Raw genomic sequence first — 24,967 nt, 5'->3', positions numbered from 1 at the left:
CTTCTTCTTATTACTTGAGAATGGAATCCATTGTTTCTGTTGTTTAATAAAAGGAATTTCTTGTAGTTAATGAAATCCTACTCTACTGCCAGCAGAGAAGAGCAAAGAACATTGGCGACATTGGCACAAGAACCGAGGAACCTCTTACTAACTCAGGTCAGGAAGGGCGCCCTAAGGACTTGCTACTCATGGAACTCCAGGAGGCTATTCTTTTTCAAGAAACTTTCTATTGTTTGTTAAAATAGAAAGTAGTTTCCTCATGAAGAAAGTCCTCATCTTAAAAGGAAGCACTTCCTAGTGTTTCCTGAGAAGAAAGTCCTCCTTCCACCAATTACTTGACAATGGAATCCATTCTTTCTCGTGTTTTATAAAAGGAAATACTTGTAGTTTTCTATGAAAAATAAGTCCTTATTTTACTTTCTTTTTAGGAAGCAACAGGATGAATGGATTCCCTTCTCAAAAAACTAGTGAATAGGAAGACTGTCCTAGTGTTTCCTGAGAAGGAAGTCCTCCTTCTTCTAATTACTTGAGAATGGAATCCATTTTCTGTTGTTTTATAAAAACACTTGTAGTTTTTTTTTTTAACACGTCCTTACTTTACTTTCTTATTAAGAAGCAATAGAAAGAACGGATTCCCTTCACAAGAAAATAGAGAATAGGAAGAACTTCCTCATGGTTCCCGAGAAGGAAGTCCTCCTTCTTCTTATTACTTGAGAATGGAATCCATTGTTTCTGTTGTCTAATAAAAGGAATTTCTTGTAGTTAATGCAATCCTACTCTACTGCCAGCAGAGAAGAGCAAAGAACATTGGCGACATTGGCATGAGAACTGAGGAACCTCTTACCAACTTAAGTCAGGAAGTTCCCCCTTTATCAAAAACAAGCAGAACTAAGGACTTGCTACTCAAGGAACTCCAGGAGGCTATTCTTTTTCAAGAAACTTCCTATTGTTTGTTAAAATGGAAAGTAGTTTCCTCAAAAAGAAAGTTCTCACCTTTCTTGAAAAGGAAGAACCTTCTAGTGTTTCCTGAGAAGTCCTCCTTCCACCAATTACTTGAGAATGGAATCCATTCTTTCTCTTTTCTCTTTCTTTACTCGTTTTATAAAAGGAAATACTTGTAGTTTTCTAAGAAAAATAAGCCCTTACTTTACTTTCTTTAGGAAGCAACGGGATGAATGGATTCCCGTCTCAAGAAGCTAGAGAATAGGAAGAATGTCCTAGAAGTTCCTGAGAAGGAAGTCCGCCTTCTTCTAATTACTTGAGAATGGAATCCATTCTTTCTCTTGCTTTATAAAAGGAAATACTTGAGAATGGAATCCATTTTTTCAAGAAAAAGTGAAGAACTTCCTAGTGTTTCCCAAGAAGGAAGTCCTCCTTCCACCAATTACTTGAGAATGGAATCCATTCTTTCTCTATTCTCTTTCTTTTCTTGTTTTATAAAAAAAAAAAATACTTGTAGTTTTCTAAGAAAAATAAGCCCTTTTTACTTTCTTTTTAGGAAGCAATTGAATGAATGGATTCCCTTCTCAAGAAACTAGAGAATAGGAAGAATGTTCTAGTGTTTCCTGAGAAGGAAGTCCTCCTTCTTCTAATAACTTGAGAATGGAATACATTTTTTTGAGAAAATAGGAAGAACTTCCTAGTGTTTCCTAAGAAGGAAGTCCTCCTTCCACTAATTACTCGAGAATGGAACCCATTTTTTCAAGAAAATGGAAAGAACTTCCTAGTGTTTCCTGAGAAGGAAGTCCTCCTTCCACTAATTACTCAAGAATAGATTCCTTTTTTCCATTTTAAGAAACAATGAGAAAAAAGACTTCATTCTCGGGAATCAGTAGGACATTCTCCACTTTAGGAAACTATAAAAAGCATTTCCTTTATAACAGGGGTGGGCAAAGTTTTTGGCTCAGGGGCCACATTGACTCACAGGCGGGCCAGGCCGGGCCAACGTCCTCCCACCAGCTCCCCCCCACCCCCCAGCATCCTCTATCTCCCCGACCTGCGGCTCCCTCCATCGTTCGGCTGCGTCTGTTTCCCGGCTCCCCGTTGCATCCTTTTTTATGGTTGCGCCCCCTGCGTATACAGCACGCACGAAGCGCAACCAATCAGGGCCCAGAAATTATTTAAAGGGACCCGGAGTCGGCGGGCCGGATTAAAAAGGCCAACGGGCCGGATGTGGCCCGCGGGCCGTAGTTTGCCCACCCCTGCTTTATAAGGAACAATAAAAGGTATAAATTCCATTCCAAAAAAACTGGAGGTAGGAGGACTCCATTACTTTCTTTTTAGGAAGCAATAGGAAGAATGGATTCCCTTCTCAAGAAACTAGAGGCTGGAGAACTTCCTTCTCAGGGAAACAGTGGAAAGTTCTTTGTTGTCAAGAAATCAGAAGGTCTTTTATGTTGTGGAAACTAGAAGAAGTGTTTCAATTTTAAGAAACAAATGGGAAGGAGGACTTCCTTCTCAGGAAACAGTAGGACGTTCTCCTCTTTAATAACTAAAATAAGGGCATTCTTCTTGAGCAACTACTAGGAGGACTACTTCACTTTCTTTTTAGGAAGCAATAGGAAGAATGGATTTCCTTCTCAAGAAACTAGAGGCTGGAGAACCTCATTCTCACAATAGAAGGTATGGATTCTAATCTGGAGAAAGGATTATTCTCTTCTTGAAAAAACATCAGAAGTTCATTCTTTCCAGGAAACTAAAATTAGAACTTCCTTTTTGCAGAAACAAGAGAAGGTATGGATTCCATTTCAAAAACACTAGAGGTAGGAGGACTTCCTTCTCCACAAATACCAGTGAGTTCTTCCATCTCAGGAAACATTTGGAAGAAACGACAAGAAGAACTTAATTTTCTGTAAGAAACAATAGTTTGGATTCCTTTCTCAGGAAACTAGAGATTGGAGAACTAAAAGGGGATGTTCACCTTTGGGTTAACTTTTAAATCCGGTTGCTAGTGTCCAAATAACCTTAGCAACCAGGAAGTGGCTTGAATGAGAGACTGGAAAATAAGGCAAATGGTTTGAAAACTATAAAAAAAAATTCATATACCAATATAAATATTTTTTTTTATAGTTTTCAAACTATTTACCTTATTTTCCAACTTTTTGCAGCTTTCAAATGGGGGTCACTGACCCCGGCAGCCAAACCCTATTACTCTGTGAGGCTCCAGTTTTATTGTTATTGTTACTTTTTATTACTTATTTTTCTATTCAGTCCCCACTCCTATCTATATATCAGTCTTTCATTGAAACCACACCCTGGTTGCTAAGGCATTTTGGATCCTAGCAACCAAATAGCTGCTGAACAAAGACGGATATAATAAAAAAAAACTACGAATAAGAAAAAATAAAAGACCAACTGCAAATTGTCACAGAATATTACTCTATACATCATTCTAAAAGTTAAGGTGAAGGTGAACATCCCCTTTAATATATTCCGCACGCATTCAGGCACAAACATGAGGTTAGTTTCCCTTTAAATATCTCTAGATGACGTTCCCCATTCATTCTCCTGTGAATATGGAGTCTAACAAAATACCACGGCATTCCCCCTGCCCATTTATCATAAGGAAGTTAATTACCGCGTAATAAATGAGACCTCCTGGAGCTCTCGATGTTCATCGGGTGTTTGGGAGCTGACTCAGGCAAATCTGATGAACCGCACTGTAGCACTTAATAACGTATGGCATCTCCGTGATATTGTACTGCGTCTGGGGGAGCGGCTGTGTCAGATTAAACACAAGCTGCTTCCTCTCCCTCTGCAGCCACAGAGCTAGGGTTTAACCTTAACTGTGCCAAGGTGAGAGCCAATACTGAGGGTTGAAGACAGAAGAGGAATGTTCTGGGCACACAATAAGCTGTACCCCCATACTGTACTGTCTAAGGGAAACACTATGGCACCTCCTACCCATATGTATAAATACAAATATACAGAGAAGGAATGTTCTGGGCACACAATAAGCTGTACCCCCATGCTGTACTGTCTAAGGGAAACACTATGGCACCTCCTACCCATATGTATAAATACAAATATACAGAGAAGGAATGTTCTGGGCACACAATAAGCTGTACCCCCATACTGTACTGTCTAAGGGAAACACTATGGCACCCCCTACCCATATGTATAAATACAAATATACAGAGAAGGAATGCTCTGGGCACACAATAAGCTGTACCCCCATACTGTACTGTCTAAGGGAAACACTATGGCACCCCCTACCCATATGTATAAATACAAATATAAAGAGAAGGAATGCTCTGGGCACACAATAAGCTGTACCCTCATACTGTACTGTCTAAGGGAAACACTATGGCACCCCCTACCCATATGTATAAATACAAATATACAGAGAAGGAATGTTCTGGGCACACAATAAGCTGTACCCCCATACTGTACTGTCTAAGGGAAACACTATGGCACCCCCTACCCATATGTATAAATACAAATATACAGAGAAGGAATGTTCTGGGCACACAATAAGCTGTACCCCCATACTGTACTGTCTAAGGGAAACACTATGGCACCCCCTACCCATATGTATAAATACAAATATACAGAGAAGGAATGTTCTGGGCACACAATAAGCTGTACCCCCATACTGTACTGTCTAAGGGAAACACTATGGCACCCCCTACCCATTTGTATAAATACAAATATACAGAGAAGGAATGCTCTGGGCACACAATAAGCTGTACCCTCATACTGTTTGAGGGAAAATTCCTTTGCTTCAATAGACTTTACTTTCTATTTAAAATCTCCCTTACGCTCCTGTTTAGGAAGAATTAGGACCTCCGAATTCTATGACTGCTAATGACCCCTCGCTGTTTCTGCCTCTCCGGGCCTCCTGCCAAATTAGCCAGCACAATGAAGAATCTCCATTGTCAGCATTGGCTTCTTGGTTGCCAAGACGTCTGCTCCATTCATCGGCCCTGGGCAGGCAGCAGTGCATCTGGGGGAGAGATTACTATGGAAGATTGCTGTGGCCAGGGGCCTAAAGCACTTTATAGTGTGTTTGGATTTTTAATATTAAGAAAACTGTAGGGTTAAAAATAATTCCAAACTTCAAAGCAGGCAGTAACCCTTCCAACACTTTCCCCTGTCTCTGCCCCTATATATTAGGTACCTACCTAGTGCTACCAACCCCTATTTCTGTAGGGAAATGAGAGCAGGGCAGGCAGTAACTCTTCCAACACTTTCCCCTGTCTCTGCCCCTATATATTAGGTACCTACCTAGTGCGACCAACCCCTATTTCTGTAGGGGAATGAGAGCAGGGCAGGCAGTAACCCTTCCAACACTTTCCCCTGTCTCTGCCCCTATATATTAGGTACCTACCTAGTGCTACCAACCCCTATTTCTGTAGGGAAATGAGAGCAGGACAGGCAGTAACCCTTCCAACACTTTCCCCTGTCTCTGCCCCTATATATTAGGTACCTACCTAGTGCTACCAACCCCTATTTCTGTAGGGAATGAGAGCAGGGCAGGCAGTAACCCTTCCAACACTTTCCCCTGTCTCTGCCCCTATATATTAGGTACCTACCTAGTGCTACCAACCCCTATTTCTGTAGGGAAATGAGAGCAGGGCAGGCAGTAAAGAGGGTAAATATACTGGAAACATCTGTGCCATAGCCTTTACTTTGCCTTTAATTTTACTGATATTAATGCCTCCTGTATATGCACCCATCAAACCAATGCCAATGTTGTTCTTACCACCTGTTGTGCCTAATGACAACACTTCACAACACAACAAATGCCCCAATAGGACCGCCGAGTGCAGGAATAAACATCATTCAACACTAAAATCGAGAGAATGGATATTCTGATTTCCCACCACATTTTCTCCTCCTTTTCACACCTAGTGGACGGGAGCGGCATAAAAGCGCTACTATCTCTCGGCTCAGGGGATGAGCATGAAAACATCATATTAAAAGCTTATCAGCACGCGGCAATCTATGGCCCGGCGCTGCCTACAATATATTACACCAACGGCACCATAAAGGATGATGCGACACAGTCAGATACACATAATTCTCTCTCATGGACTGGGGGCTCCTTCCCATGAAACACGCGGCTACAAGTCACAGCGTCGGGGAGATGGAAAGGCAAATTTAGCAGATTTGCTTCAATGCAGAAATGACTGGAATTTAGCAATGTCTTACGGTGCCGCTCAGATTAGAACTCAGGTCTATTGAGCCACAGATTCTTAGTAGCACTAAAATAAATCTGAATTCAACAACTGTCTGGCCTCAAATATACAGAGAAGGAATGTTCTGGGCACACAATAAGCTGTACCCCCATACTGTACTGTCTAAGGGAAACACTATGGCACCCCCTACCCATATGTATAAATACAAATATACAGAGAAGGAATGCTCTGGGCACACAATAAGCTGTACCCCCATACTGTACTGTCTAAGGGAAACACTATGGCACCCCCTACCCATATGTATAAATACAAATATACAGAGAGGGAATGTTCTGGGCACACAATAAGCTGTACCCCCATACTGTACTGTCTAAGGGAAACACTATGGCACCTCCTACCCATATGTATAAATACAAATATACAGAGAAGGAATGTTCTGGGCACACAATAAGCTGTACCCCCATACTGTACTGTCTAAGGGAAACACTATGGCACCTCCTACCCATATGTATAAATACAAATATACAGAGAAGGAATGTTCTGGGCACACAATAAGCTGTACCCCCATACTGTACTGTCTAAGGGAAACACTATGGCACCCCCTACCCATATGTATAAATACAAATATACAGAGAGGGAATGTTCTGGGCACACAATAAGCTGTACCCCCATACTGTACTGTCTAAGGGAAACACTATGGCACCTCCTACCCATATGTATAAATACAAATATACAGAGAAGGAATGTTCTGGGCACACAATAAGCTGTACCCCCATACTGTACTGTCTAAGGGAAACACTATGGCACCTCCTACCCATATGTATAAATACAAATATACAGAGAAGGAATGTTCTGGGCACACAATAAGCTGTACCCCATACTGTACTGTCTAAGGGAAACACTATGGCACCCCCTACCCATATGTATAAATACAAATATACAGAGATGGAATGTTCTGGGCACACAATAAGCTGTACCCCCATACTGTACTGTCTAAGGGAAACACTATGGCACCCCCTACCCATATGTATAAATACAAATATACAGAGAAGGAATGTTCTGGGCACACAATAAGCTGTACCCCCATACTGTACTGTCTAAGGGAAACACTATGGCACCCCCTACCCATATGTATAAATACAAATATACAGAGAAGGAATGTTCTAGGCACACAATAAGCTGTACCCCCATACTGTACTGTCTAAGGGAAACACTATGGCACCCCCTACCCATATGTATAAATACAAATATACAGAGAAGGAATGTTCTGGGCACACAATAAGCTGTACCCCCATACTGTACTGTCTAAGGGAAACACTATGGCACCCCCTACCCATATGTATAAATACAAATATACAGAGAAGGAATGTTCTGGGCACACAATAAGCTGTACCCCCATACTGTACTGTCTAAGGGAAACACTATGGCACCCCCTACCCATATGTATAAATACAAATATACAGAGAAGGAATGTTCTGGGCACACAATAAGCTGTACCCCCATACTGTACTGTCTAAGGGAAACACTATGGCACCCCCTACCCATATGTATAAATACAAATATACAGAGAAGGAATGTTCTGGGCACACAATAAGCTGTACCCCCATACTGTACTGTCTAAGGGAAACAATTAATAGCAAAAGAGTTTTTGCCTATACAACTTCCAACCGCATTATGTATCCACTAGAAAAAAAGAGCATAATTAAATATTTAATCAGAAAAGGGAATTTATTGGAACATGGAGAGTTGGATTCATATTTTTTTGCCTCTTCTTCTGTTTCAAGTAATGAACTCAATTCATTCTTTCTGTTTCAGCTCTATGGAAACCAATTCTCATATGTGCAGATGAGACACTCCTCTTAGATTTACGATTACTACTGTGTGTGGTACCAATACCCAGGGGCAATAATGCGCTGCCCAACTGTACCTACATGCCTATACCCCTGGCTGGTCAGAAAAAACCTTTATGAGCCCTTCCCTGATACAAATGCCCCCAGTGGGGGGGGGGGGAAAGATGGGGGTATATCTGTGCCTATATATTATACAGTTACATTATGTGCATATATGATATGGGGGTTACACTGTGACAGTGGGGGGGGGGGGCTGGGGGAAAGATGGGGGGTATATCTGTGCCTATATATTATACAGTTACATTATGTGCATATATGATATGGGGGTTACACTGTGACAGTGGGGGGGGGGGCTGGGGGAAAGATGGGGGGGTATATCTGTGCCTATATATTATACAGTTACATTATGTGCATATATGATATGGGAGTTACACTGTGACAGTGGGGGGGGGGGGGGCTGGGGGAAAGATGGGGGGTATATCTGTGCCTATATATTATACAGTTACATTATGTGCATATATGATATGGGGGTTACACTGTGACAGTGGGGGGGGGGGCTGGGGGAAAGATGGGGGGTATATCTGTGCCTATATATTATACAGTTACATTATGTGCATATATGATATGGGGGTTACACTGTGACAGTGGGGGGGGGGGGAAAGATGGGGGGTATATCTGTGCCTATATATTATACAGTTACATTATGTGCATATATGATATGGGGGTTACACTGTGACAGTGGGGGGGGGGGGGGAAAGATGGGGGGTATATCTGTGCCTATATATTATACAGTTACATTATGTGCATATATGATATGGGGGTTACACTGTGACAGTGGGGGGGGGGGGGGAAAGATGGGGGGTATATCTGTGCCTATATATTATACAGTTACATTATGTGCATATATGATATGGGGGTTACACTGTGACAGTGGGGGGGGGGGGGAAAGATGGGGGGTATATCTGTGCCTATATATTATACAGTTACATTATGTGCATATATGATATGGGGGTTACACTGTGACAGTGGGGGGGGGGGGGCTGGGGGAAAGATGGGGGGGTATATCTGTGCCTATATATTATACAGTTACATTATGTGCATATATGATATGGGGGTTACACTGTGACAGTGGGGGGGGGGGAAAGATGGGGGGTATATCTGTGCCTATATATTATACAGTTACATTATGTGCATATATGATATGGGGTTACACTGTGACAGTGGGGGGGGGGCTGGGGGAAAGATGGGGGGTATATCTGTGCCTATATATTATACAGTTACATTATGTGCATATATGATATGGGGGTTACACTGTGACAGTGGGGGGGGGGGGGGAAAGATGGGGGGTATATCTGTGCCTATATATTATACAGTTACATTATGTGCATATATGATATGGGGGTTACACTGTGACAGTGGGGGGGGGGGGAAAGATGGGGGGTATATCTGTGCCTATATATTATACAGTTACATTATGTGCATATATGATATGGGGGTTACACTGTGACAGTGGGGGGGGGGGCTGGGGGAAAGATGGGGGGTATATCTGTGCCTATATATTATACAGTTACATTATGTGCATATATGATATGGGGGTTACACTGTGACAGTGGGGGGGGGGGGGAAAGATGGGGGGTATATCTGTGCCTATATATTATACAGTTACATTATGTGCATATATGATATGGGGGTTACACTGTGACAGTGGGGGGGGGGGAAAGATGGGGGGTATATCTGTGCCTATATATTATACAGTTACATTATGTGCATATATGATATGGGGGTTACACTGTGACAGTGGGGGGGGCTGGGGGAAAGATGGGGGGTATATCTGTGTCTATATATTATACAGTTACATTATGTGCATATATGATATGGGGGTTACACTGTGACAGTGGGGGGGGGGGGGCTGGGGGAAAGATGGGGGGTATATCTGTGTCTATATATTATACAGTTACATTATGTGCATATATGATATGGGGGTTACACTGTGACAGTGGGGGGGGGGCTGGGGGAAAGATGGGGGGTATATCTGTGCCTATATATTATACAGTTACATTATGTGCATATATGATATGGGGGTTACACTGTGACAGTGGGGGGGGGGGCTGGGGGAAAGATGGGGGGTATATCTGTGTCTATATATTATACAGTTACATTATGTGCATATATGATATGGGGGTTACACTGTGACAGTGGGGGGGGGGGGGCTGGGGGAAAGATGGGGGGGTATATCTGTGCCTATATATTATACAGTTACATTATGTGCATATATGATATGGGGGTTACACTGTGACAGTGGGGGGGGGGGGGCTGGGGGAAGATGGGGGGTATATCTGTGCCTATATATTATACAGTTACATTATGTGCATATATGATATGGGGGTTACACTGTGACAGTGGGGGGGCTGGGGGAAAGATGGGGGGTATATCTGTGCCTATATATTATACAGTTACATTATGTGCATATATGATATGGGGGTTACACTGTGACAGTGGGGGGGGGGGGAAAGATGGGGGGTATATCTGTGCCTATATATTATACAGTTACATTATGTGCATATATGATATGGGGGTTACACTGTGACAGTGGGGGGGGGGGGGAAAGATGGGGGGTATATCTGTGCCTATATATTATACAGTTACATTATGTGCATATATGATATGGGGGTTACACTGTGACAGTGGGGGGGCTGGGGGAAAGATGGGGGGTATATCTGTGTCTATATATTATACAGTTACATTATGTGCATATATGATATGGGGTTACACTGTGACAGTGGGGGGGGGGGGCTGGGGAAAGATGGGGGGTATATCTGTGTCTATATATTATACAGTTACATTATGTGCATATATGATATGGGGGTTACACTGTGACAGTGGGGGGGGGGGGCTGGGGGAAAGATGGGGGGTATATCTGTGCCTATATATTATACAGTTACATTATGTGCATATATGATATGGGGGTTACACTGTGACAGTGGGGGGGGGGGCTGGGGGAAAGATGGGGGGTATATCTGTGTCTATATATTATACAGTTACATTATGTGCATATATGATATGGGGGTTACACTGTGACAGTGGGGGGGGGGGGGGCTGGGGGAAAGATGGGGGTATATCTGTGCCTATATATTATACAGTTACATTATGTGCATATATGATATGGGGGTTACACTGTGACAGTGGGGGGGGGGGGGGCTGGGGGAAAGATGGGGGGTATATCTGTGTCTATATATTATACAGTTACATTATGTGCATATATGATATGGGGGTTACACTGTGACAGTGGGGGGGGCTGGGGGAAAGATGGGGGGTATATCTGTGTCTATATATTATACAGTTACATTATGTGCATATATGATATGGGGGTTACACTGTGACAGTGGGGGGGGGGGGGCTGGGGGAAAGATGGGGGGTATATCTGTGTCTATATATTATACAGTTACATTATGTGCATATATGATATGGGGGTTACACTGTGACAGTGGGGGGGGGGGGCTGGGGGAAAGATGGGGGGTATATCTGTGCCTATATATTATACACTTACATTATGTGCATATATGATATGGGGGTTACACTGTGACAGTGGGGGGGGGGCTGGGGGAAAGATGGGGGTATATCTGTGCCTATATATTATACAGTTACATTATGTGCATATATGATATGGGGGTTACACTGTGACAGTGGGGGGGGGGGGCTGGGGGAAAGATGGGGGGTATATCTGTGCCTATATATTATACAGTTACATTATGTGCATATATGATATGGGGAGGGGGGTTAATAGTAATTTTCTGTATTTTCCGGACACGCAGAGCAAGTTATTGCACCTCCCAAGATCACTTTACAAATCAGTTCATCTGAAAAATATTCCCTTATGGAATAGAAGTCACTAATTGGCCGATTATAATTCAGAAGCTGCCGGATGTGACAGTTGATTAAATTAATGACGAAGCATCCAAACTAATCTCAATAAATTAAAAACATTTAAAAATTCGTCGTCAAACCAAGAGAAAGAGGGAGCTGAGGCCCAATTCAAGCTTCATTGATAGTGAGTTGTATCAATAGGGCTGGGGGAAGCTATTTTATGCTGCACACCTCCCAATGGGCTGTGATTATATCAGTAAAGTGAACAGATTCATTTCCTTGAGTTTTATAGAAAGGCATGACAGGAAGTTGCTTTACCGAACAGGAAGTGACGACGGCAGCATAAAGATGGCCTCCCTTTTCAGGCGTGACAGGAAGTTGCTTTACCAAACAGGAAGTGAGGACAGCAGCATAAAGGTGGCCTCCCTTCTTATACTGAAGCACAATTATTATTTTGCTTTTGGATTCAGGAAAATAAAACGTTCCGCTAATTCCAGGGTTTCGCTCCAGTCATGAAAAACGTCTCGTTTATTTTTGCCTTTCCTGCGAGACGCGCCGACTCGCCTCCACTTTCTCCCCTGAAACTTCGCTTGACAGTCAGAGAATCACTGATCCGGGGAGATCACAGACAGAAACTTCCCCCCGTTTCCGTCACAGATCTTTACTTCAAGCAAAGAAAAACAGATGTTTAACCTTTAGGCGCAGGCTGGAAATAGCGGATTGGCTGGTCCCCCCCGCGCCGCACCTCCGGGTCCAATGGCTGCGCAGGTATTATGGGTATTATGTATGGGGTATGGGGATATTAGGGGGTTCACCTTTCAATTAATTTTTAGTATAATGTAGAGAGTAATACAGTATTCTAAGACTATTTGCAATTGGTCTTCGTTTTTTTTTATTTGTGGTTTTCGAATTATTTAGCGTTTTGTGGCCAATTTGTAATTGGTCTTCATTTTTTTTTATTTGTGGTTTTTGAATTATTTAACTTTTTCTTCAGCAGCTCCCCAGTTTGGAATTTCAGCAGCTATCTGGTTGCTAGGGTTCAAGTTTACCTAGCAACCAGGGAGTGGTTTGAAAGAGAGACAGGAATATGAATAGAGGAAGGGGCCTATATAAAGAGATAAGTCATAAAAAGTAACAATCACAATAAAATTGTAGCCTCGTAGAACAACAGGTTTTTGGCTGCCGGGGTCAGTGACCCCCAATTGAAAGTTGGAAAGAGTCAGAAGAGGAAGGTAAATAATTTAAAAACTATATAAAATGAAGACCAATTGAAAAGTTGCTAAGAATAGGCCATTCTATAACATACTAAACACTAACCTGAAGGTGAACTGCCCTTTTTTTTTTAGTATGTTATAGAATGTACTATTCCTAGCAACTTTGCAATTGGTCTTCAATTTATATAGTTTTTAAATTATTTGCCTTCCTCTTCAGACTCTTTCCAACTTTCAATTGGGGGTCACCGACCCCGGCAGCCAAAACCTGTGAGGCTACAGTTTTATTGTTATTGTTACTTTTTATTTCTTATCTTTCTGTTTAGTCCCTCCCCTATTCATTTTCCAGTCTCTCATTCAAACCACTGCCTGGTTGCTAAGGTAAACAAGACCGTAGCAACCAGATAGCTGCTGAAATTCCAAACTGCAGAGCTGATGAACAAAAAGTGACCATTAAGCCAGTAACCCCCAGGGCATTTTCTATTCATTTGATTAGGAAATATCAGCATGGACAGGGGCATTTTGGCTATAGTGGTACTGTTCAGTGTTGTACTGGGGCCCCTGGGAGGATAGTGGGGGGGGGGGGGGGATAGTTACACTATACAGTGGACACAATGGATGGACAAACACAGGGCCCACCAGTACCAGAGCCCACAGGTATTTTTCCTGGTACCTCAGGGGGTCAGTCCAACCCTGGAAAAGGTTAATAAAGTGGTGTAATTTCGCTGTGAATGACGTGTATACTAATAATTCATCTTTGGCATTTCAAGGGTAAATAAAACAAATGACAACAACAAAGCAAATCTGACAGCGACGGATAGAATTAAGGGATCATCCGTAATCAAACTCATGACTTCCATCTACAGGGGATGATGGGTAATGTAGTTCTCCGTGATGCTCTCTGAAGTTGCAATTATGTGCTTATTCCTGTAACGTCCCCTATTCATCCGAGGCCGAGCTAAAAAGTATTGCTCCGATATTTACAGAAATTCTATTCCACGGAAAAAACGCATTTTCCGATCGATCTATTGATAATCCAATCAGAAACGAACCTGACAAGAACCCAACGCCGGCAAAATCCATCATTCCCAGGAACGTTTTATACTAATATGCATCCAATTGTACAGGTATGGGACCTGTTATCCGTAATGCTCGGGACATGGGGCTTTCCAGATAAGGGGTCCTTCTGTAATTTGGATCCCCATACCTTAAGTCTACTAAGAAATCATTTAACCATGAAATAAACCCAATAGGGCTGTTCTGCCCCCAATAAGGGGTAATTATATCTTAGTTGGGATCAAGTACAGGTACTGTTTTATTATTACAGAGAAAAGGGAATCATTTAACCATTAAATAAACCCAATAGGGCTGTTCTGCCCCCAATAAGGGGTAATTATATCTTAGTTGGGATCAAGTACAGGTACTGTTTTATTATTACAGAGAAAAGGGAATCATTTAACCATGAAATAAACCCAATAGGGCTGTTCTGCCCCAATAAGGGGTAATTATATCTTAGTTGGGATCAAGTACAGGTACTGTTTTATTATTACAGAGAAAAGGGAATCATTTAACCATTAAATAAACCCAATAGGGCTGTTCTGCCCCCAATAAGGGCTAATTATATCTTAGTTGGGATCAAGTACAGTTACTGTTTTATTATTACAGAGAAAAGGGAATCATTTAACCATGAAATAAACCCAATAGGGCTGTTCTGCCCCAATAAGGGGTAATTATATCTTAGTTGGGATCAAGTACAGGTACTGTTTTATTATTACAGAGAAAAGGGAATCATTTAACCATGAAATAAACCCAATAGGGCTGTTCTGCCCCCAATAAGGGGTAATTATATCTTAGTTGGGATCAAGTACAGGTACTGTTTTATTATTACAGAGAAAAGGGAATCATTTAACCATGAAATAAACCCAATAGGGCTGTTCTGCCCCAATAAGGGGTAATTATATCTTAGTTGGGATCAAGTACAGGTACTGTTTTATTATTACAGAGAAAAGGGAATCATTTAACCATTAAATAAACCCAATAGGGCTGTTCTGCCCCCAATAAGGGGTAATTATATCTTAGTTGGGATCAAGTACAGTTACTGTTTTATTATTACAGAGAAAAGGGAATCATTTAACCATGAAATAAACCCAATAGGGCTGTTCTGCCCCCAATAAGGGGTAATTATATCTTAGTTGGGATCAAGTACAGGTACTGTTTTATTATTACAGAGAAAAGGGAATCATTTAACCATGAAATAAACCCAATAGGGCTGTTCTGCCCCCAATAAGGGGTAATTATATCTTAGTTGGGATCAAGTACAGGTACTGTTTTATTATTACAGAGAAAAGGGAATCATTTAACCAGTAATTCAGAGCTTTCCGGATAACGGGTCCGATATCTGTACCAAATAACAACCAAATGCAATTCTGATTGACCCAAAGTCTGTACTAAAGCCCCTAAGGTCCATTTTTTTTTTTAAGTAAAACCATGTGACGCATACGGGCGAATGAACAACGGCATAATACAAATACCTGTAACCCAACAAATCACCTTTATCAAATGAATCATAAAACATAATTGGTGCAAAGACCCAGACGTACCTTTGAGCAGTTTCTGTCCTTCCATGATATTGGGCGACACGAGCGCGGTGTAACCTTCCGCGGAGAAGCCCGGAGTGCAGGCGCGGGATACGGACGCGTTCCCATCGTACGCCTGTAGGCAGAACATCAAAGGGCAAACGTCAGCTTGTGATCGACACTTAGCAAATGTGTAACATTGTCACTTCTGCCGCTGATCAAAGGGACTCGCCTGATGAGCGAGCGGTGAGATTCCCAAATCAAACAAGATATTCGAGGGCCCAACGCGTTTTACTGAGAATCCGAAATCATAGAAAGCGACGGATGATTGGCAGCGGCAAGCGGGGGGGGTATTGTGTTCCCTTTGCTCAACGGAGCGAATCGCTGAATAGAATTTTAACAAGACACAGGGGTGAAATAGGACAAGTCACAAAGTTTGCACGGGGTCTAGTAACCCATAGCAACCAGAGGAAGCCAATAAAGGCTACGTTGTTGGCAAACCTTTGAGTTAACTTTTAGTATGATGTAGAGAGTGATATTCTGAGACAGTTTGCAATTGGTCTTCATTTTTTATTATTTGTTGTTTTTCAGTTTTTTCACTTTTTCTTCAGCAGCTATCTGGTTGCTAGGGTCCAAATTTCCTTAGCGACCAGGATGCAGTTTGAATAAGAGGAGGGTATATGAATAGGAGACGACTTGAATAGAAAAAAAGAGTTATAAAAAGTAACAGTAATAGTAAAAGTGGAGCCTCACAGAGTTATAGGTTTTTTTTGGCTGCCGGGGTCAGTGACCCCCATTTGGAAGCTGGAAAGAGTCAGAAGAAGAAGGGAAATAATTCAAAAACTATAAAGAATAAATAATAAAGACCAATTGAAAAGATGCTTAGAATTGGTAATTCAGGTAGGGGTCCTGTTTATTAAATAATTAATTAAATAAACCCAATAGGGCTGTTCTGCCCCAATAAGGGGTAATTATATCTTAGTTGGGATCAAGTACAGGTACTGTTTTATTATTACAGAGAAAAGGGAATCATTTAACCATTAAATAAACCCAATAGGGCTGTTCTGCCCCCAATAAGGGGTAATTATATCTTAGTTGGGATCAAGTACAGGTACTGTTTTATTATTACAGAGAAAAGGGAATCATTTAACCATTAAATAAACCCAATAGGACTGTACATACCCTAGCATGCAGTATCCTGGGGCTCATTGCTTCTTATAGTGCACTAGTCATGTGACACAAGTGACATCATTAGGAACCCATTATAACATATAGCAATGCTAAGCAGCAGCAGCAGAAGGATATATAGTACAGGTGAACACTGCATCTGGGACAAGGATATCGAAGCTAATTACCCATTTATACATTTATATTCCACTAAAGGTATGGGATCTATTATCTGGAATCTCATTATTATTTCGGGCATAATCAGCAGAATTTTTACCTACTATATTACTAAGGGTGACCTTCTCATTCCTCGGTGGCCTCATTGGGGGTATGATAGTTACTGTATAACTGTTTCTGTATATATACAGTATATTGTGAGTGGGTCCCTAAGCTCAGTAACTGACAAATCAGCAGAATAGAAGTTGGGGGGCTGCTAGGGGGCATCTTTGGGGGCCTGGGGTTGCCTTGGGCCGTTACAGAAGCCCAAAATATAATGTATAATGTATTCTGCCCTACTTCTTTAGGCTTTATTTCCCCTTTAACACTCAATTACCGATTTTATGTTTCAGGGTTAGACTGTAAAACAATGGCGCTAGATTTAGAGCATGATTTCCCCTTTAATTGTCACCAAGACTGGATTCTGAGCTTCCCGGGTCAGGAATAAAGTCCTTCCCAAAGGCACAAAGAATCACTAAGGAGACGTCAAGTGACGCACAGTAGCTCATTCCCTCCTGGCGTACAAAGGGTTAACCCTCTGCGTGCCCCAAAGGCACATAGATACGGGTCGCTTGGCTGGGAACAGATTCCGGCACCGTTAATCCAAGGACGATCAAATACTGGCGTTGGATCTGTTATGCAGAATGCTCAGGGTTTTCTGGATACGGGGCCTTTCTGGAATATGGAGCAACCACTAAGAATGATACAAAGACCCAACAGGATTGTTTCCCACCAATAAGGACAAGTACAAGGTTCCGTCTCATTATTCCAGAAATAAAGCAAATCCCTAGCACCGTGGATAGGAGAGTTCTGGATAAGAGATCCCATTCCTATACTATATTCATTTCCTCTCAATAGCAATGGACCCATTATGCCGAGATGCTCTGCAGCATTTATCAGCATTACAGTATACTGTCCTACAAATCATTTTATTCAAACAAAAGAAACTCCCACCCTACAGTTTGTACAGGTAGGGGACCCGTTATCCAGAATGTTCTGGTTAAGGGATCTTTACATAAATTGTATCTTCGTGCCTTAAATCATTTTTTAAAAATTAGACTTAATTGCTTATAATGGAGTGTATAGGAGATGGGCTTTCTTTAATTCGGAGCTTTCTGGATAATGGGTCCCATATCTGTACAAAGGGAATTATCAAGCCCATTTGGCATCCGATACTGGTTTAGGAGCTGGAAGGCTGATGGTTCCCAGTAGGTAAATGTAGATGTGTTGCGCTGCGGCTGCTGTGTGAGATGATGAGGAAAAAGGGAGAGTTTTCATTCGCTGGGACACCGACCGTCTCTTTCTAGAGGGATCAATAGGGTAGATTTCCCAAGGCAGATTGGGCGCCCAACACGTGTGTATAGTGGCACATACATTAGGCTGGCATGGCACTAGATAGTAAGCTCTACTGTCATGACTATTAAACACTGTATTAGCCGTGCAGCGAGTGGTGCCTGCTATAATACAAAGGGATGGGAGCACTGAGCACCCATGGGTGCAGGGTGTAGCAGCAAATAGCCGGCTCTATACAGGGGCAGTTGGAAAATGCATTTCCTTTTATACTTGGATGCAAATCTGTGGCCAATTATATCCAGCGAGAGAGACAGAGAGAGAATGAGAGAGACAGAGAGAGAATGAGAGAGACAGAGAGACAGAGAGAGACAGAGAGAGAATGAGAGAGACAGAGAGAGAATGAGAGAGACAGAGAGAGAATGAGAGAGACAGAGAGACAGAGAGAGACAGAGAGAGACAGAGAGAGAGGGTTCTCATTAAAGCGTATTTACCCGGGAACAAAGGGCGGGTGGGTAAGTGGGTGCTTGAACCAATGGCAGTCGGGGGATCCTCTGGGGCAGATTCTCTCGCCTGAACCTTCCCCCCGTTTCTGTGTGTTTTCCCCCTTCTCTTATGTGCGACAGAGGCTTCCGCTCGCTCAGACATGGATTTACCCCTAATTCAGTGAATAAAGGGGCAATTGGGGATCTTTGTGTAAAGTTGCCCTTGTGGCGGGGTCACTGGCACCCCCGGGGGGTGGGAAGGGGGGACAATGGGTTTTGCAGAAAGACGGGATTTGATTCGAGCTCCGGCTCTAGTAACCCCCCCCCCCCGGCAGAAGGTGCTGGGAGTTGTGTACCAATGTGCCATAACTCCCAGCACCATAGGAGTGGGAAGGGGCGAGACAGTTTAGATCACGGGGGTGGAATGGGTTAAGCAGAAAGATGGGATTTGATTCAAGTGCCGGTTCTAGTAACCACCCCCCCGGCAGAAGGTGCTGGGAGTTGTGCACCAAAGGGCTGAGACAGTTTAGATCACTGGGGGGGGATAATGGGTTTAGTATAAAGACGGGATTTGATTGGAGCTCCAGCAGAAGGTGCTGGGAGTTGTGTACCAATGTGCCATAACTCCCAGCACCATAGGAGTGGGAAGGGCTGAGACAGTTTAGATCACTGGGGGGGGGGGGGTAATAGGTCCTTAGAGTTCCGGCTCTAAGGACCCCCCGGGAGAAGGTGCTGGGAGTTGTGCACCATCAGCTGATATTGATAAGTAAGACTGGAAAATAAATACTAAATACATTTTATCCTTCTCACCCCATTCAAAATCCTTATAAATCCACATCCTACGCGGCAGTTGATCTACGCTGCAGCCTGTACCGACTCCTCAGCAGCAACGCAATATGGATCCCAATTAGCTGCTAACGAGCCTGGCAGCACATTGGTTGTATAGGTGCTGGGTTTGAGGGTTTTTTTTTTTTTTTACCCATTCTGGGTGAAATGAAACAGGAATATACCAATATTGGCAATGAATGCGGAGGCGGCTGGAAGTGCATTAAAGCTGTAGCCAAGTATTCAGCCTCCCTTTCATTTACTAAATGGTACAATATTTATCTGTCACTTGGGGAACCGGACCGTGCCGCCCCCCCAGGCCCCACCCCAAACCCCCCCCCCATGACCTAAAGCCCCAGCTCTTCATAACCCCCCCCCCATTTCAAAAAGCCCCTACTCCACTTGGTAACTTCTCCATACACATTAGGAACATTAACCCATTGTGGGTATGACAAATACAATTGTCTGGTGAGGGGGTTAACTGAGGGGAGGTGGGAGACAGTAAAAGATTAACCTGTCCTTTGCCAGAGCGTTCACTCTATTTAAGTGGCTGTGTCTTTATATTCTCGGCAACATAAATTCACTCTAACAGGTACGTAAATACAATTAACTCCTCATGTGCCTGACTGTCATTCTAATTCCGCTAGAATCCTGCACATAACAAGGTTACAGATATATAGAAACATTGGGGTAACAGTCACCCTGCTATAGTTCCAGGGGTACCCAGGGCACAAATAAGCACTCACCCCAAATCCCCCCCTAACTGGCCTTCAGGCTGGGCCCCCTTAGCCCATAACAAGGTTACAGATATATAGAAACATTGGGGTAACAGTCACCCCGCTATAGTTCCAGGGGTACCCAGGGCACAAATAAGCACTCACCCCAAATCCCCCCCTAACTGGCCTTCAGGCTGGGCCCCCTTAGCCCATAACAAGGTTACAGATATATAGAAACATTGGGGTAACAGTCACCCCGCTATAGTTCCAGGGGTACCCAGGGCACAAATAAGCACTCACCCCAAATCCCCCCCTAACTGGCCTTCAGGCTGGGCCCCCTTAGCCCATAACAAGGTTACAGATATATAGAAACATTGGGGTAACAGTCACCCTGCTATAGTTCCAGGGGTACCCAGGGCACAAATAAGCACTCACCCCAAATCCCCCCCTAACTGGCCTTCAGGCTGGGCCCCCTTAGCCCATAACAAGGTTACAGATATATAGAAACATTGGGGTAACAGTCACCCCGCTATAGTTCCAGGGGTACCCAGTATCCTTACTGTGTAGATGGGGGGTATCGTGGCACAATAAGGCACCAGTAGGGGTGTGTTGCACTGCAGATGCCGGTGACACGGAGCTGGAAGTATCCAGGTACAATGTAGCGTTGGGGGGAACCTGCAGTGCTTCAGGCCCCGGTGAGATGAACCTACACACAGAGGAGACCGGATACAATGTGGCGCTGCCGGAGATGCCAGATACCTACTCATACACTGCTACAGAGCGGGCACATACCCCCTACTCATACACTGCTACAGAGCGGGCACATACCCCCTACTCATACACTGCTACAGAACGGGCACATACCCCCTACTCATACACTGCTACAGAGCGGGCACATACCCCCTACTCATACACTGCTACAGAGCGGGCACATACCCCCTACTCATACACTGCTACAGAGCGGGCACATACCCCCTACTCATACACTGCTACAGAGCGGGCACATACCCCCTACTCATACACTGCTACAGAACGGGCACATACCCCCTACTCATACACTGCTACAGAGCGGGCACATACCCCCTACTCATACACTGCTACAGAGCGGGCACATACCCCCTACTCATACACTGCTACAGAGCGGGCACATACCCCCTACTCATACACTGCTACAGAGCGGGCACATACCCCTACTCATACACTGCTACAGAACGGGCACATACCCCCTACTCATACACTGCTACAGAACGGGCACATACCCCCTACTCATACACTGCTACAGAGCGGGCACATACCCCCTACTCATACACTGCTACAGAACGGGCACATACCCCCTACTCATACACTGCTACAGAGTGGGCACATACCCCCTACTCATACACTGCTACAGAGCGGGCACATACCCCCTACTCATACACTGCTACAGAGCGGGCACATACCCCCTACTCATACACTGCTACAGAGCGGGCACATACCCCCTACTCATACACTGCTACAGAACGGGCACATACCCCCTACTCATACACTGCTACAGAACGGGCACATACCCCCTACTCATACACTGCTACAGAACGGGCACATACCCCCTACTCATACACTGCTACAGAGCGGGCACATACCCCCTACTCATACACTGCTACAGAGCGGGCACATACCCCCTACTCATACACTGCTACAGAGCGGGCACATACCCCCTACTCATACACTGCTACAGAGCGGGCACATACCCCCTACTCATACACTGCTACAGAGCGGGCACATACCCCCTACTCATACACTGCTACAGAGCGGGCACATACCCCCTACTCATACACTGCTACAGAGCGGGCACATACCCCCTACTCATACACTGCTACAGAGCGGGCACATACCCCCTACTCATACACTGCTACAGAGCGGGCACATACCCCCTACTCATACACTGCTACAGAGCGGGCACATACCCCCTACTCATACACTGCTACAGAGCGGGCACATACCCCCTACTCTTTATAATGGGCTGAACTCTCCGTCCCCAGCCCAATGGGAGATACTCAGGATCACTATATGACACTTAGTACTATACTCGCTGTGGGTGATGCTCGGTACCCCCATACCCACTGGGTGATACCGTCTACCAATACAATTCAATGGTTACAATGGTACAATTCAGTTGGGTGATACCCACTCCCAATACAGCCCAGTAAGTCAGACCCAGTACCAGTATCCCCCAGTGAGGGATAACCAGTAGCAATACACCTCATTGGGTGACACTTAGAACCAATACAGCCCAGAGAGTAATATCCAGAACCAATACACCCCAGTGGGAAAAACACAGTACCACTATACCCCAGTAAGTGATACACAGTACCAATACACCCCAGTGGGTGAGACCCAGTACCAATAGAGCCCAGTGGGTGATACCCGGTATCAGTTTAGTGGGTGAGACCCGGTACCAATAGAGCCCAGTGGGTGAGACCCAGTATCAGTTTAATGGGTGAGACCCGGTATCAGTTGAGCCCAGTGGGTGAGACCCGGTATCAGTTTAATGGGTGAGACCCGGTATCAGTTGAGCCCAGTGGGTGAGACCCGGTATCAGTTTAATGGGTGAGACCCGGTACCAATAGAGCCCAGTGGGTGAGACCCGGTATCAGTTTAATGGGTGAGACCCGGTATCAGTTTAGTGGGTGAGACCCGGTACCAATAGAGCCCAGTGGGTGAGACCCGGTATCAGTTTAATGGGTGAGACCCGGTACCAATAGAGCCCAGTGGGTGAGACCCGGTATCAGTTTAGTGGGTGAGACCCGGTACCAATAGAGCCCAGTGGGTGAGACCCGGTACCAAGATACCCCAGTGGGTGAGACCCAGTACCAAGATACCCCAGTGGGTGAGACCCAGTACCAAGATACCCCAGTGGGTGAGACCCAGTACCAATATACCCCAGGGGGTGAGACCCAGTACCAAGATACCCCAGTGGGTGAGACCCAGTACCAATATACCCCAGGGGGTGAGACCCAGTACCAAGATACCCCAGTGGGTGAGACCCAGTACCAAGATACCCCAGTGGGTGAGACCCAGTACCAAGATACCCCAGTGGGTGAGACCCAGTACCAAGATACCCCAGTGGGTGAGACCCAGTACCAAGATACCCCAGTGGGTGACCGTACCGAACCCAGGGTGGACCAGCCAATATACCCCAGGGGGTGAGACCCAGTACCAAGATACCCCAGTGGGTGAGACCCAGTACCAAGATACCCCAGTGGGTGAGACCCAGTACCAAGATACCCCAGTGGGTGAGACCCAGTACCAAGATACCCCAGGGGGTGAGACCCAGTACCAATATACCCCAGGGGTGAGACCCAGTACCAAGATACCCCAGTGGGTGAGACCCAGTACCAATATACCCCAGGGGTGAGACCCAGTACCAAGATACCCCAGTGGGTGAGACCCAGTACCAAGATACCCCAGTGGGTGAGACCCAGTACCAATATACCCCAGGGGGTGAGACCAGTACCAAGATACCCCAGTGGGTGAGACCCAGTACCAAGATACCCCAGTGGGTGAGACCCAGTACCAAGATACCCCAGTGGGTGAGACCCAGTACCAAGATACCCCAGTGGGTGAGACCCAGTACCAAGATACCCCAGTGGGTGAGACCCAGTACCAATATACCCCAGGGGGTGAGACCCAGTACCAAGATACCCCAGTGGGTGAGACCCAGTACCAAGATACCCCAGTGGGTGAGACCCAGTACCAAGATACCCCAGTGGGTGAGACCCAGTACCAATATACCCCAGGGGGTGAGACCCAGTACCAAGATACCCCAGGGGGTGAGACCCAGTACCAAGATACCCCAGTGGGTGAGACCCAGTACCAAGATACCCCAGGGGGTGAGATACAGCAATAATACCCCCAGACAGACAGACTTACCCCCAATGCCCGGCTCCGCGCTCCGCTTAAAGCTCCACTCAGTGCCAGTAGGAATAATGGGGTGCTCCCCGGTCCCCCAGTCATGCTGCTACCGGTCTGGGTCCCCCCACCCCCGGCTCGTATCTCCCTGGGTGTCCCGGTGCCGGTACGAGGCTCCACTGCCCCCGGGCGCTGCCACTGTCCGCCCGATCTCTCCCCCGCTCTGAGCCGCAGGTGAATGGGCTGCAGCAGCACCAGCTCAGCGCTCCCCGGCCCCGCCCCCTCCGCCCTGACTGACAGCTCGGCACCGCCCCCCAGCATTGCGCACCCAGGGCCCGCCTCTCCCTCGGCTGAATGACAGCTGGGCCCCGCCTCCTGGCTCTGCGGGAAGGGTTCAGCCCCGCCCCCATTCCCTACGAACCGAAGGGGAGCACCGCCCATTACAGGAGCTTACACAGGCTTTCCCGCCCAAAAGGCTTGCGAAACCACGCCCCTCACAGTGCGCCGACTGAGCTGCAGCCGCTCTATGCTGTACAGCACGCCTGGCGGAGACTGGGGGTACTGCAGCCTGCATTGGCACCGCGAAAGTGCAGGGGGGGGGCAATAAAGTTAGGAGGGGGCGGGGCCACAGGAAAAGGGGAAATGATAAAAAATGGGTACGAGGGGGGAGGGAAAAGTGAGGGGGCGGGTCTACAGCAAAATAAAGTAATATAGAAAAAAGGCATAAACAGCTATAATA

The 24,967-nt window shown here is 45.1% G+C and overlaps 1 protein-coding gene across 3 annotated transcripts in view; it reads right to left on the bottom strand.

Moving 5' to 3' along the window:
- cdh4 (cadherin 4) overlaps positions 1 to 24,505 on the bottom strand; it is a 338,730-nt gene extending 314,225 nt beyond the window's left edge. For 2 of the 3 annotated variants that reach the window (XM_031893969.1, XM_031893970.1), the window contains exons 1-2: positions 24,250 to 24,505; positions 15,666 to 15,777 (exon numbers count right to left, since the gene is read on the bottom strand). In XM_031893969.1, coding sequence (XP_031749829.1) covers positions 15,666 to 15,777; positions 24,250 to 24,333 — 196 coding nt within the window. In that variant the 5' untranslated portion in view covers positions 24,334 to 24,505. 3 annotated transcript variants of the gene reach the window in all.
- Positions 24,506 to 24,967: the final 462 nt, after the last annotated feature.

Source organism: Xenopus tropicalis, chromosome 10, assembly GCF_000004195.4.
Source record: "Xenopus tropicalis strain Nigerian chromosome 10, UCB_Xtro_10.0, whole genome shotgun sequence".
Classification (NCBI taxonomy): domain Eukaryota; kingdom Metazoa; phylum Chordata; class Amphibia; order Anura; family Pipidae; genus Xenopus; species Xenopus tropicalis.
Note: the sequence above shows the minus strand (reverse complement) of the source record. Positions and strands in the feature narration are given on the sequence as shown.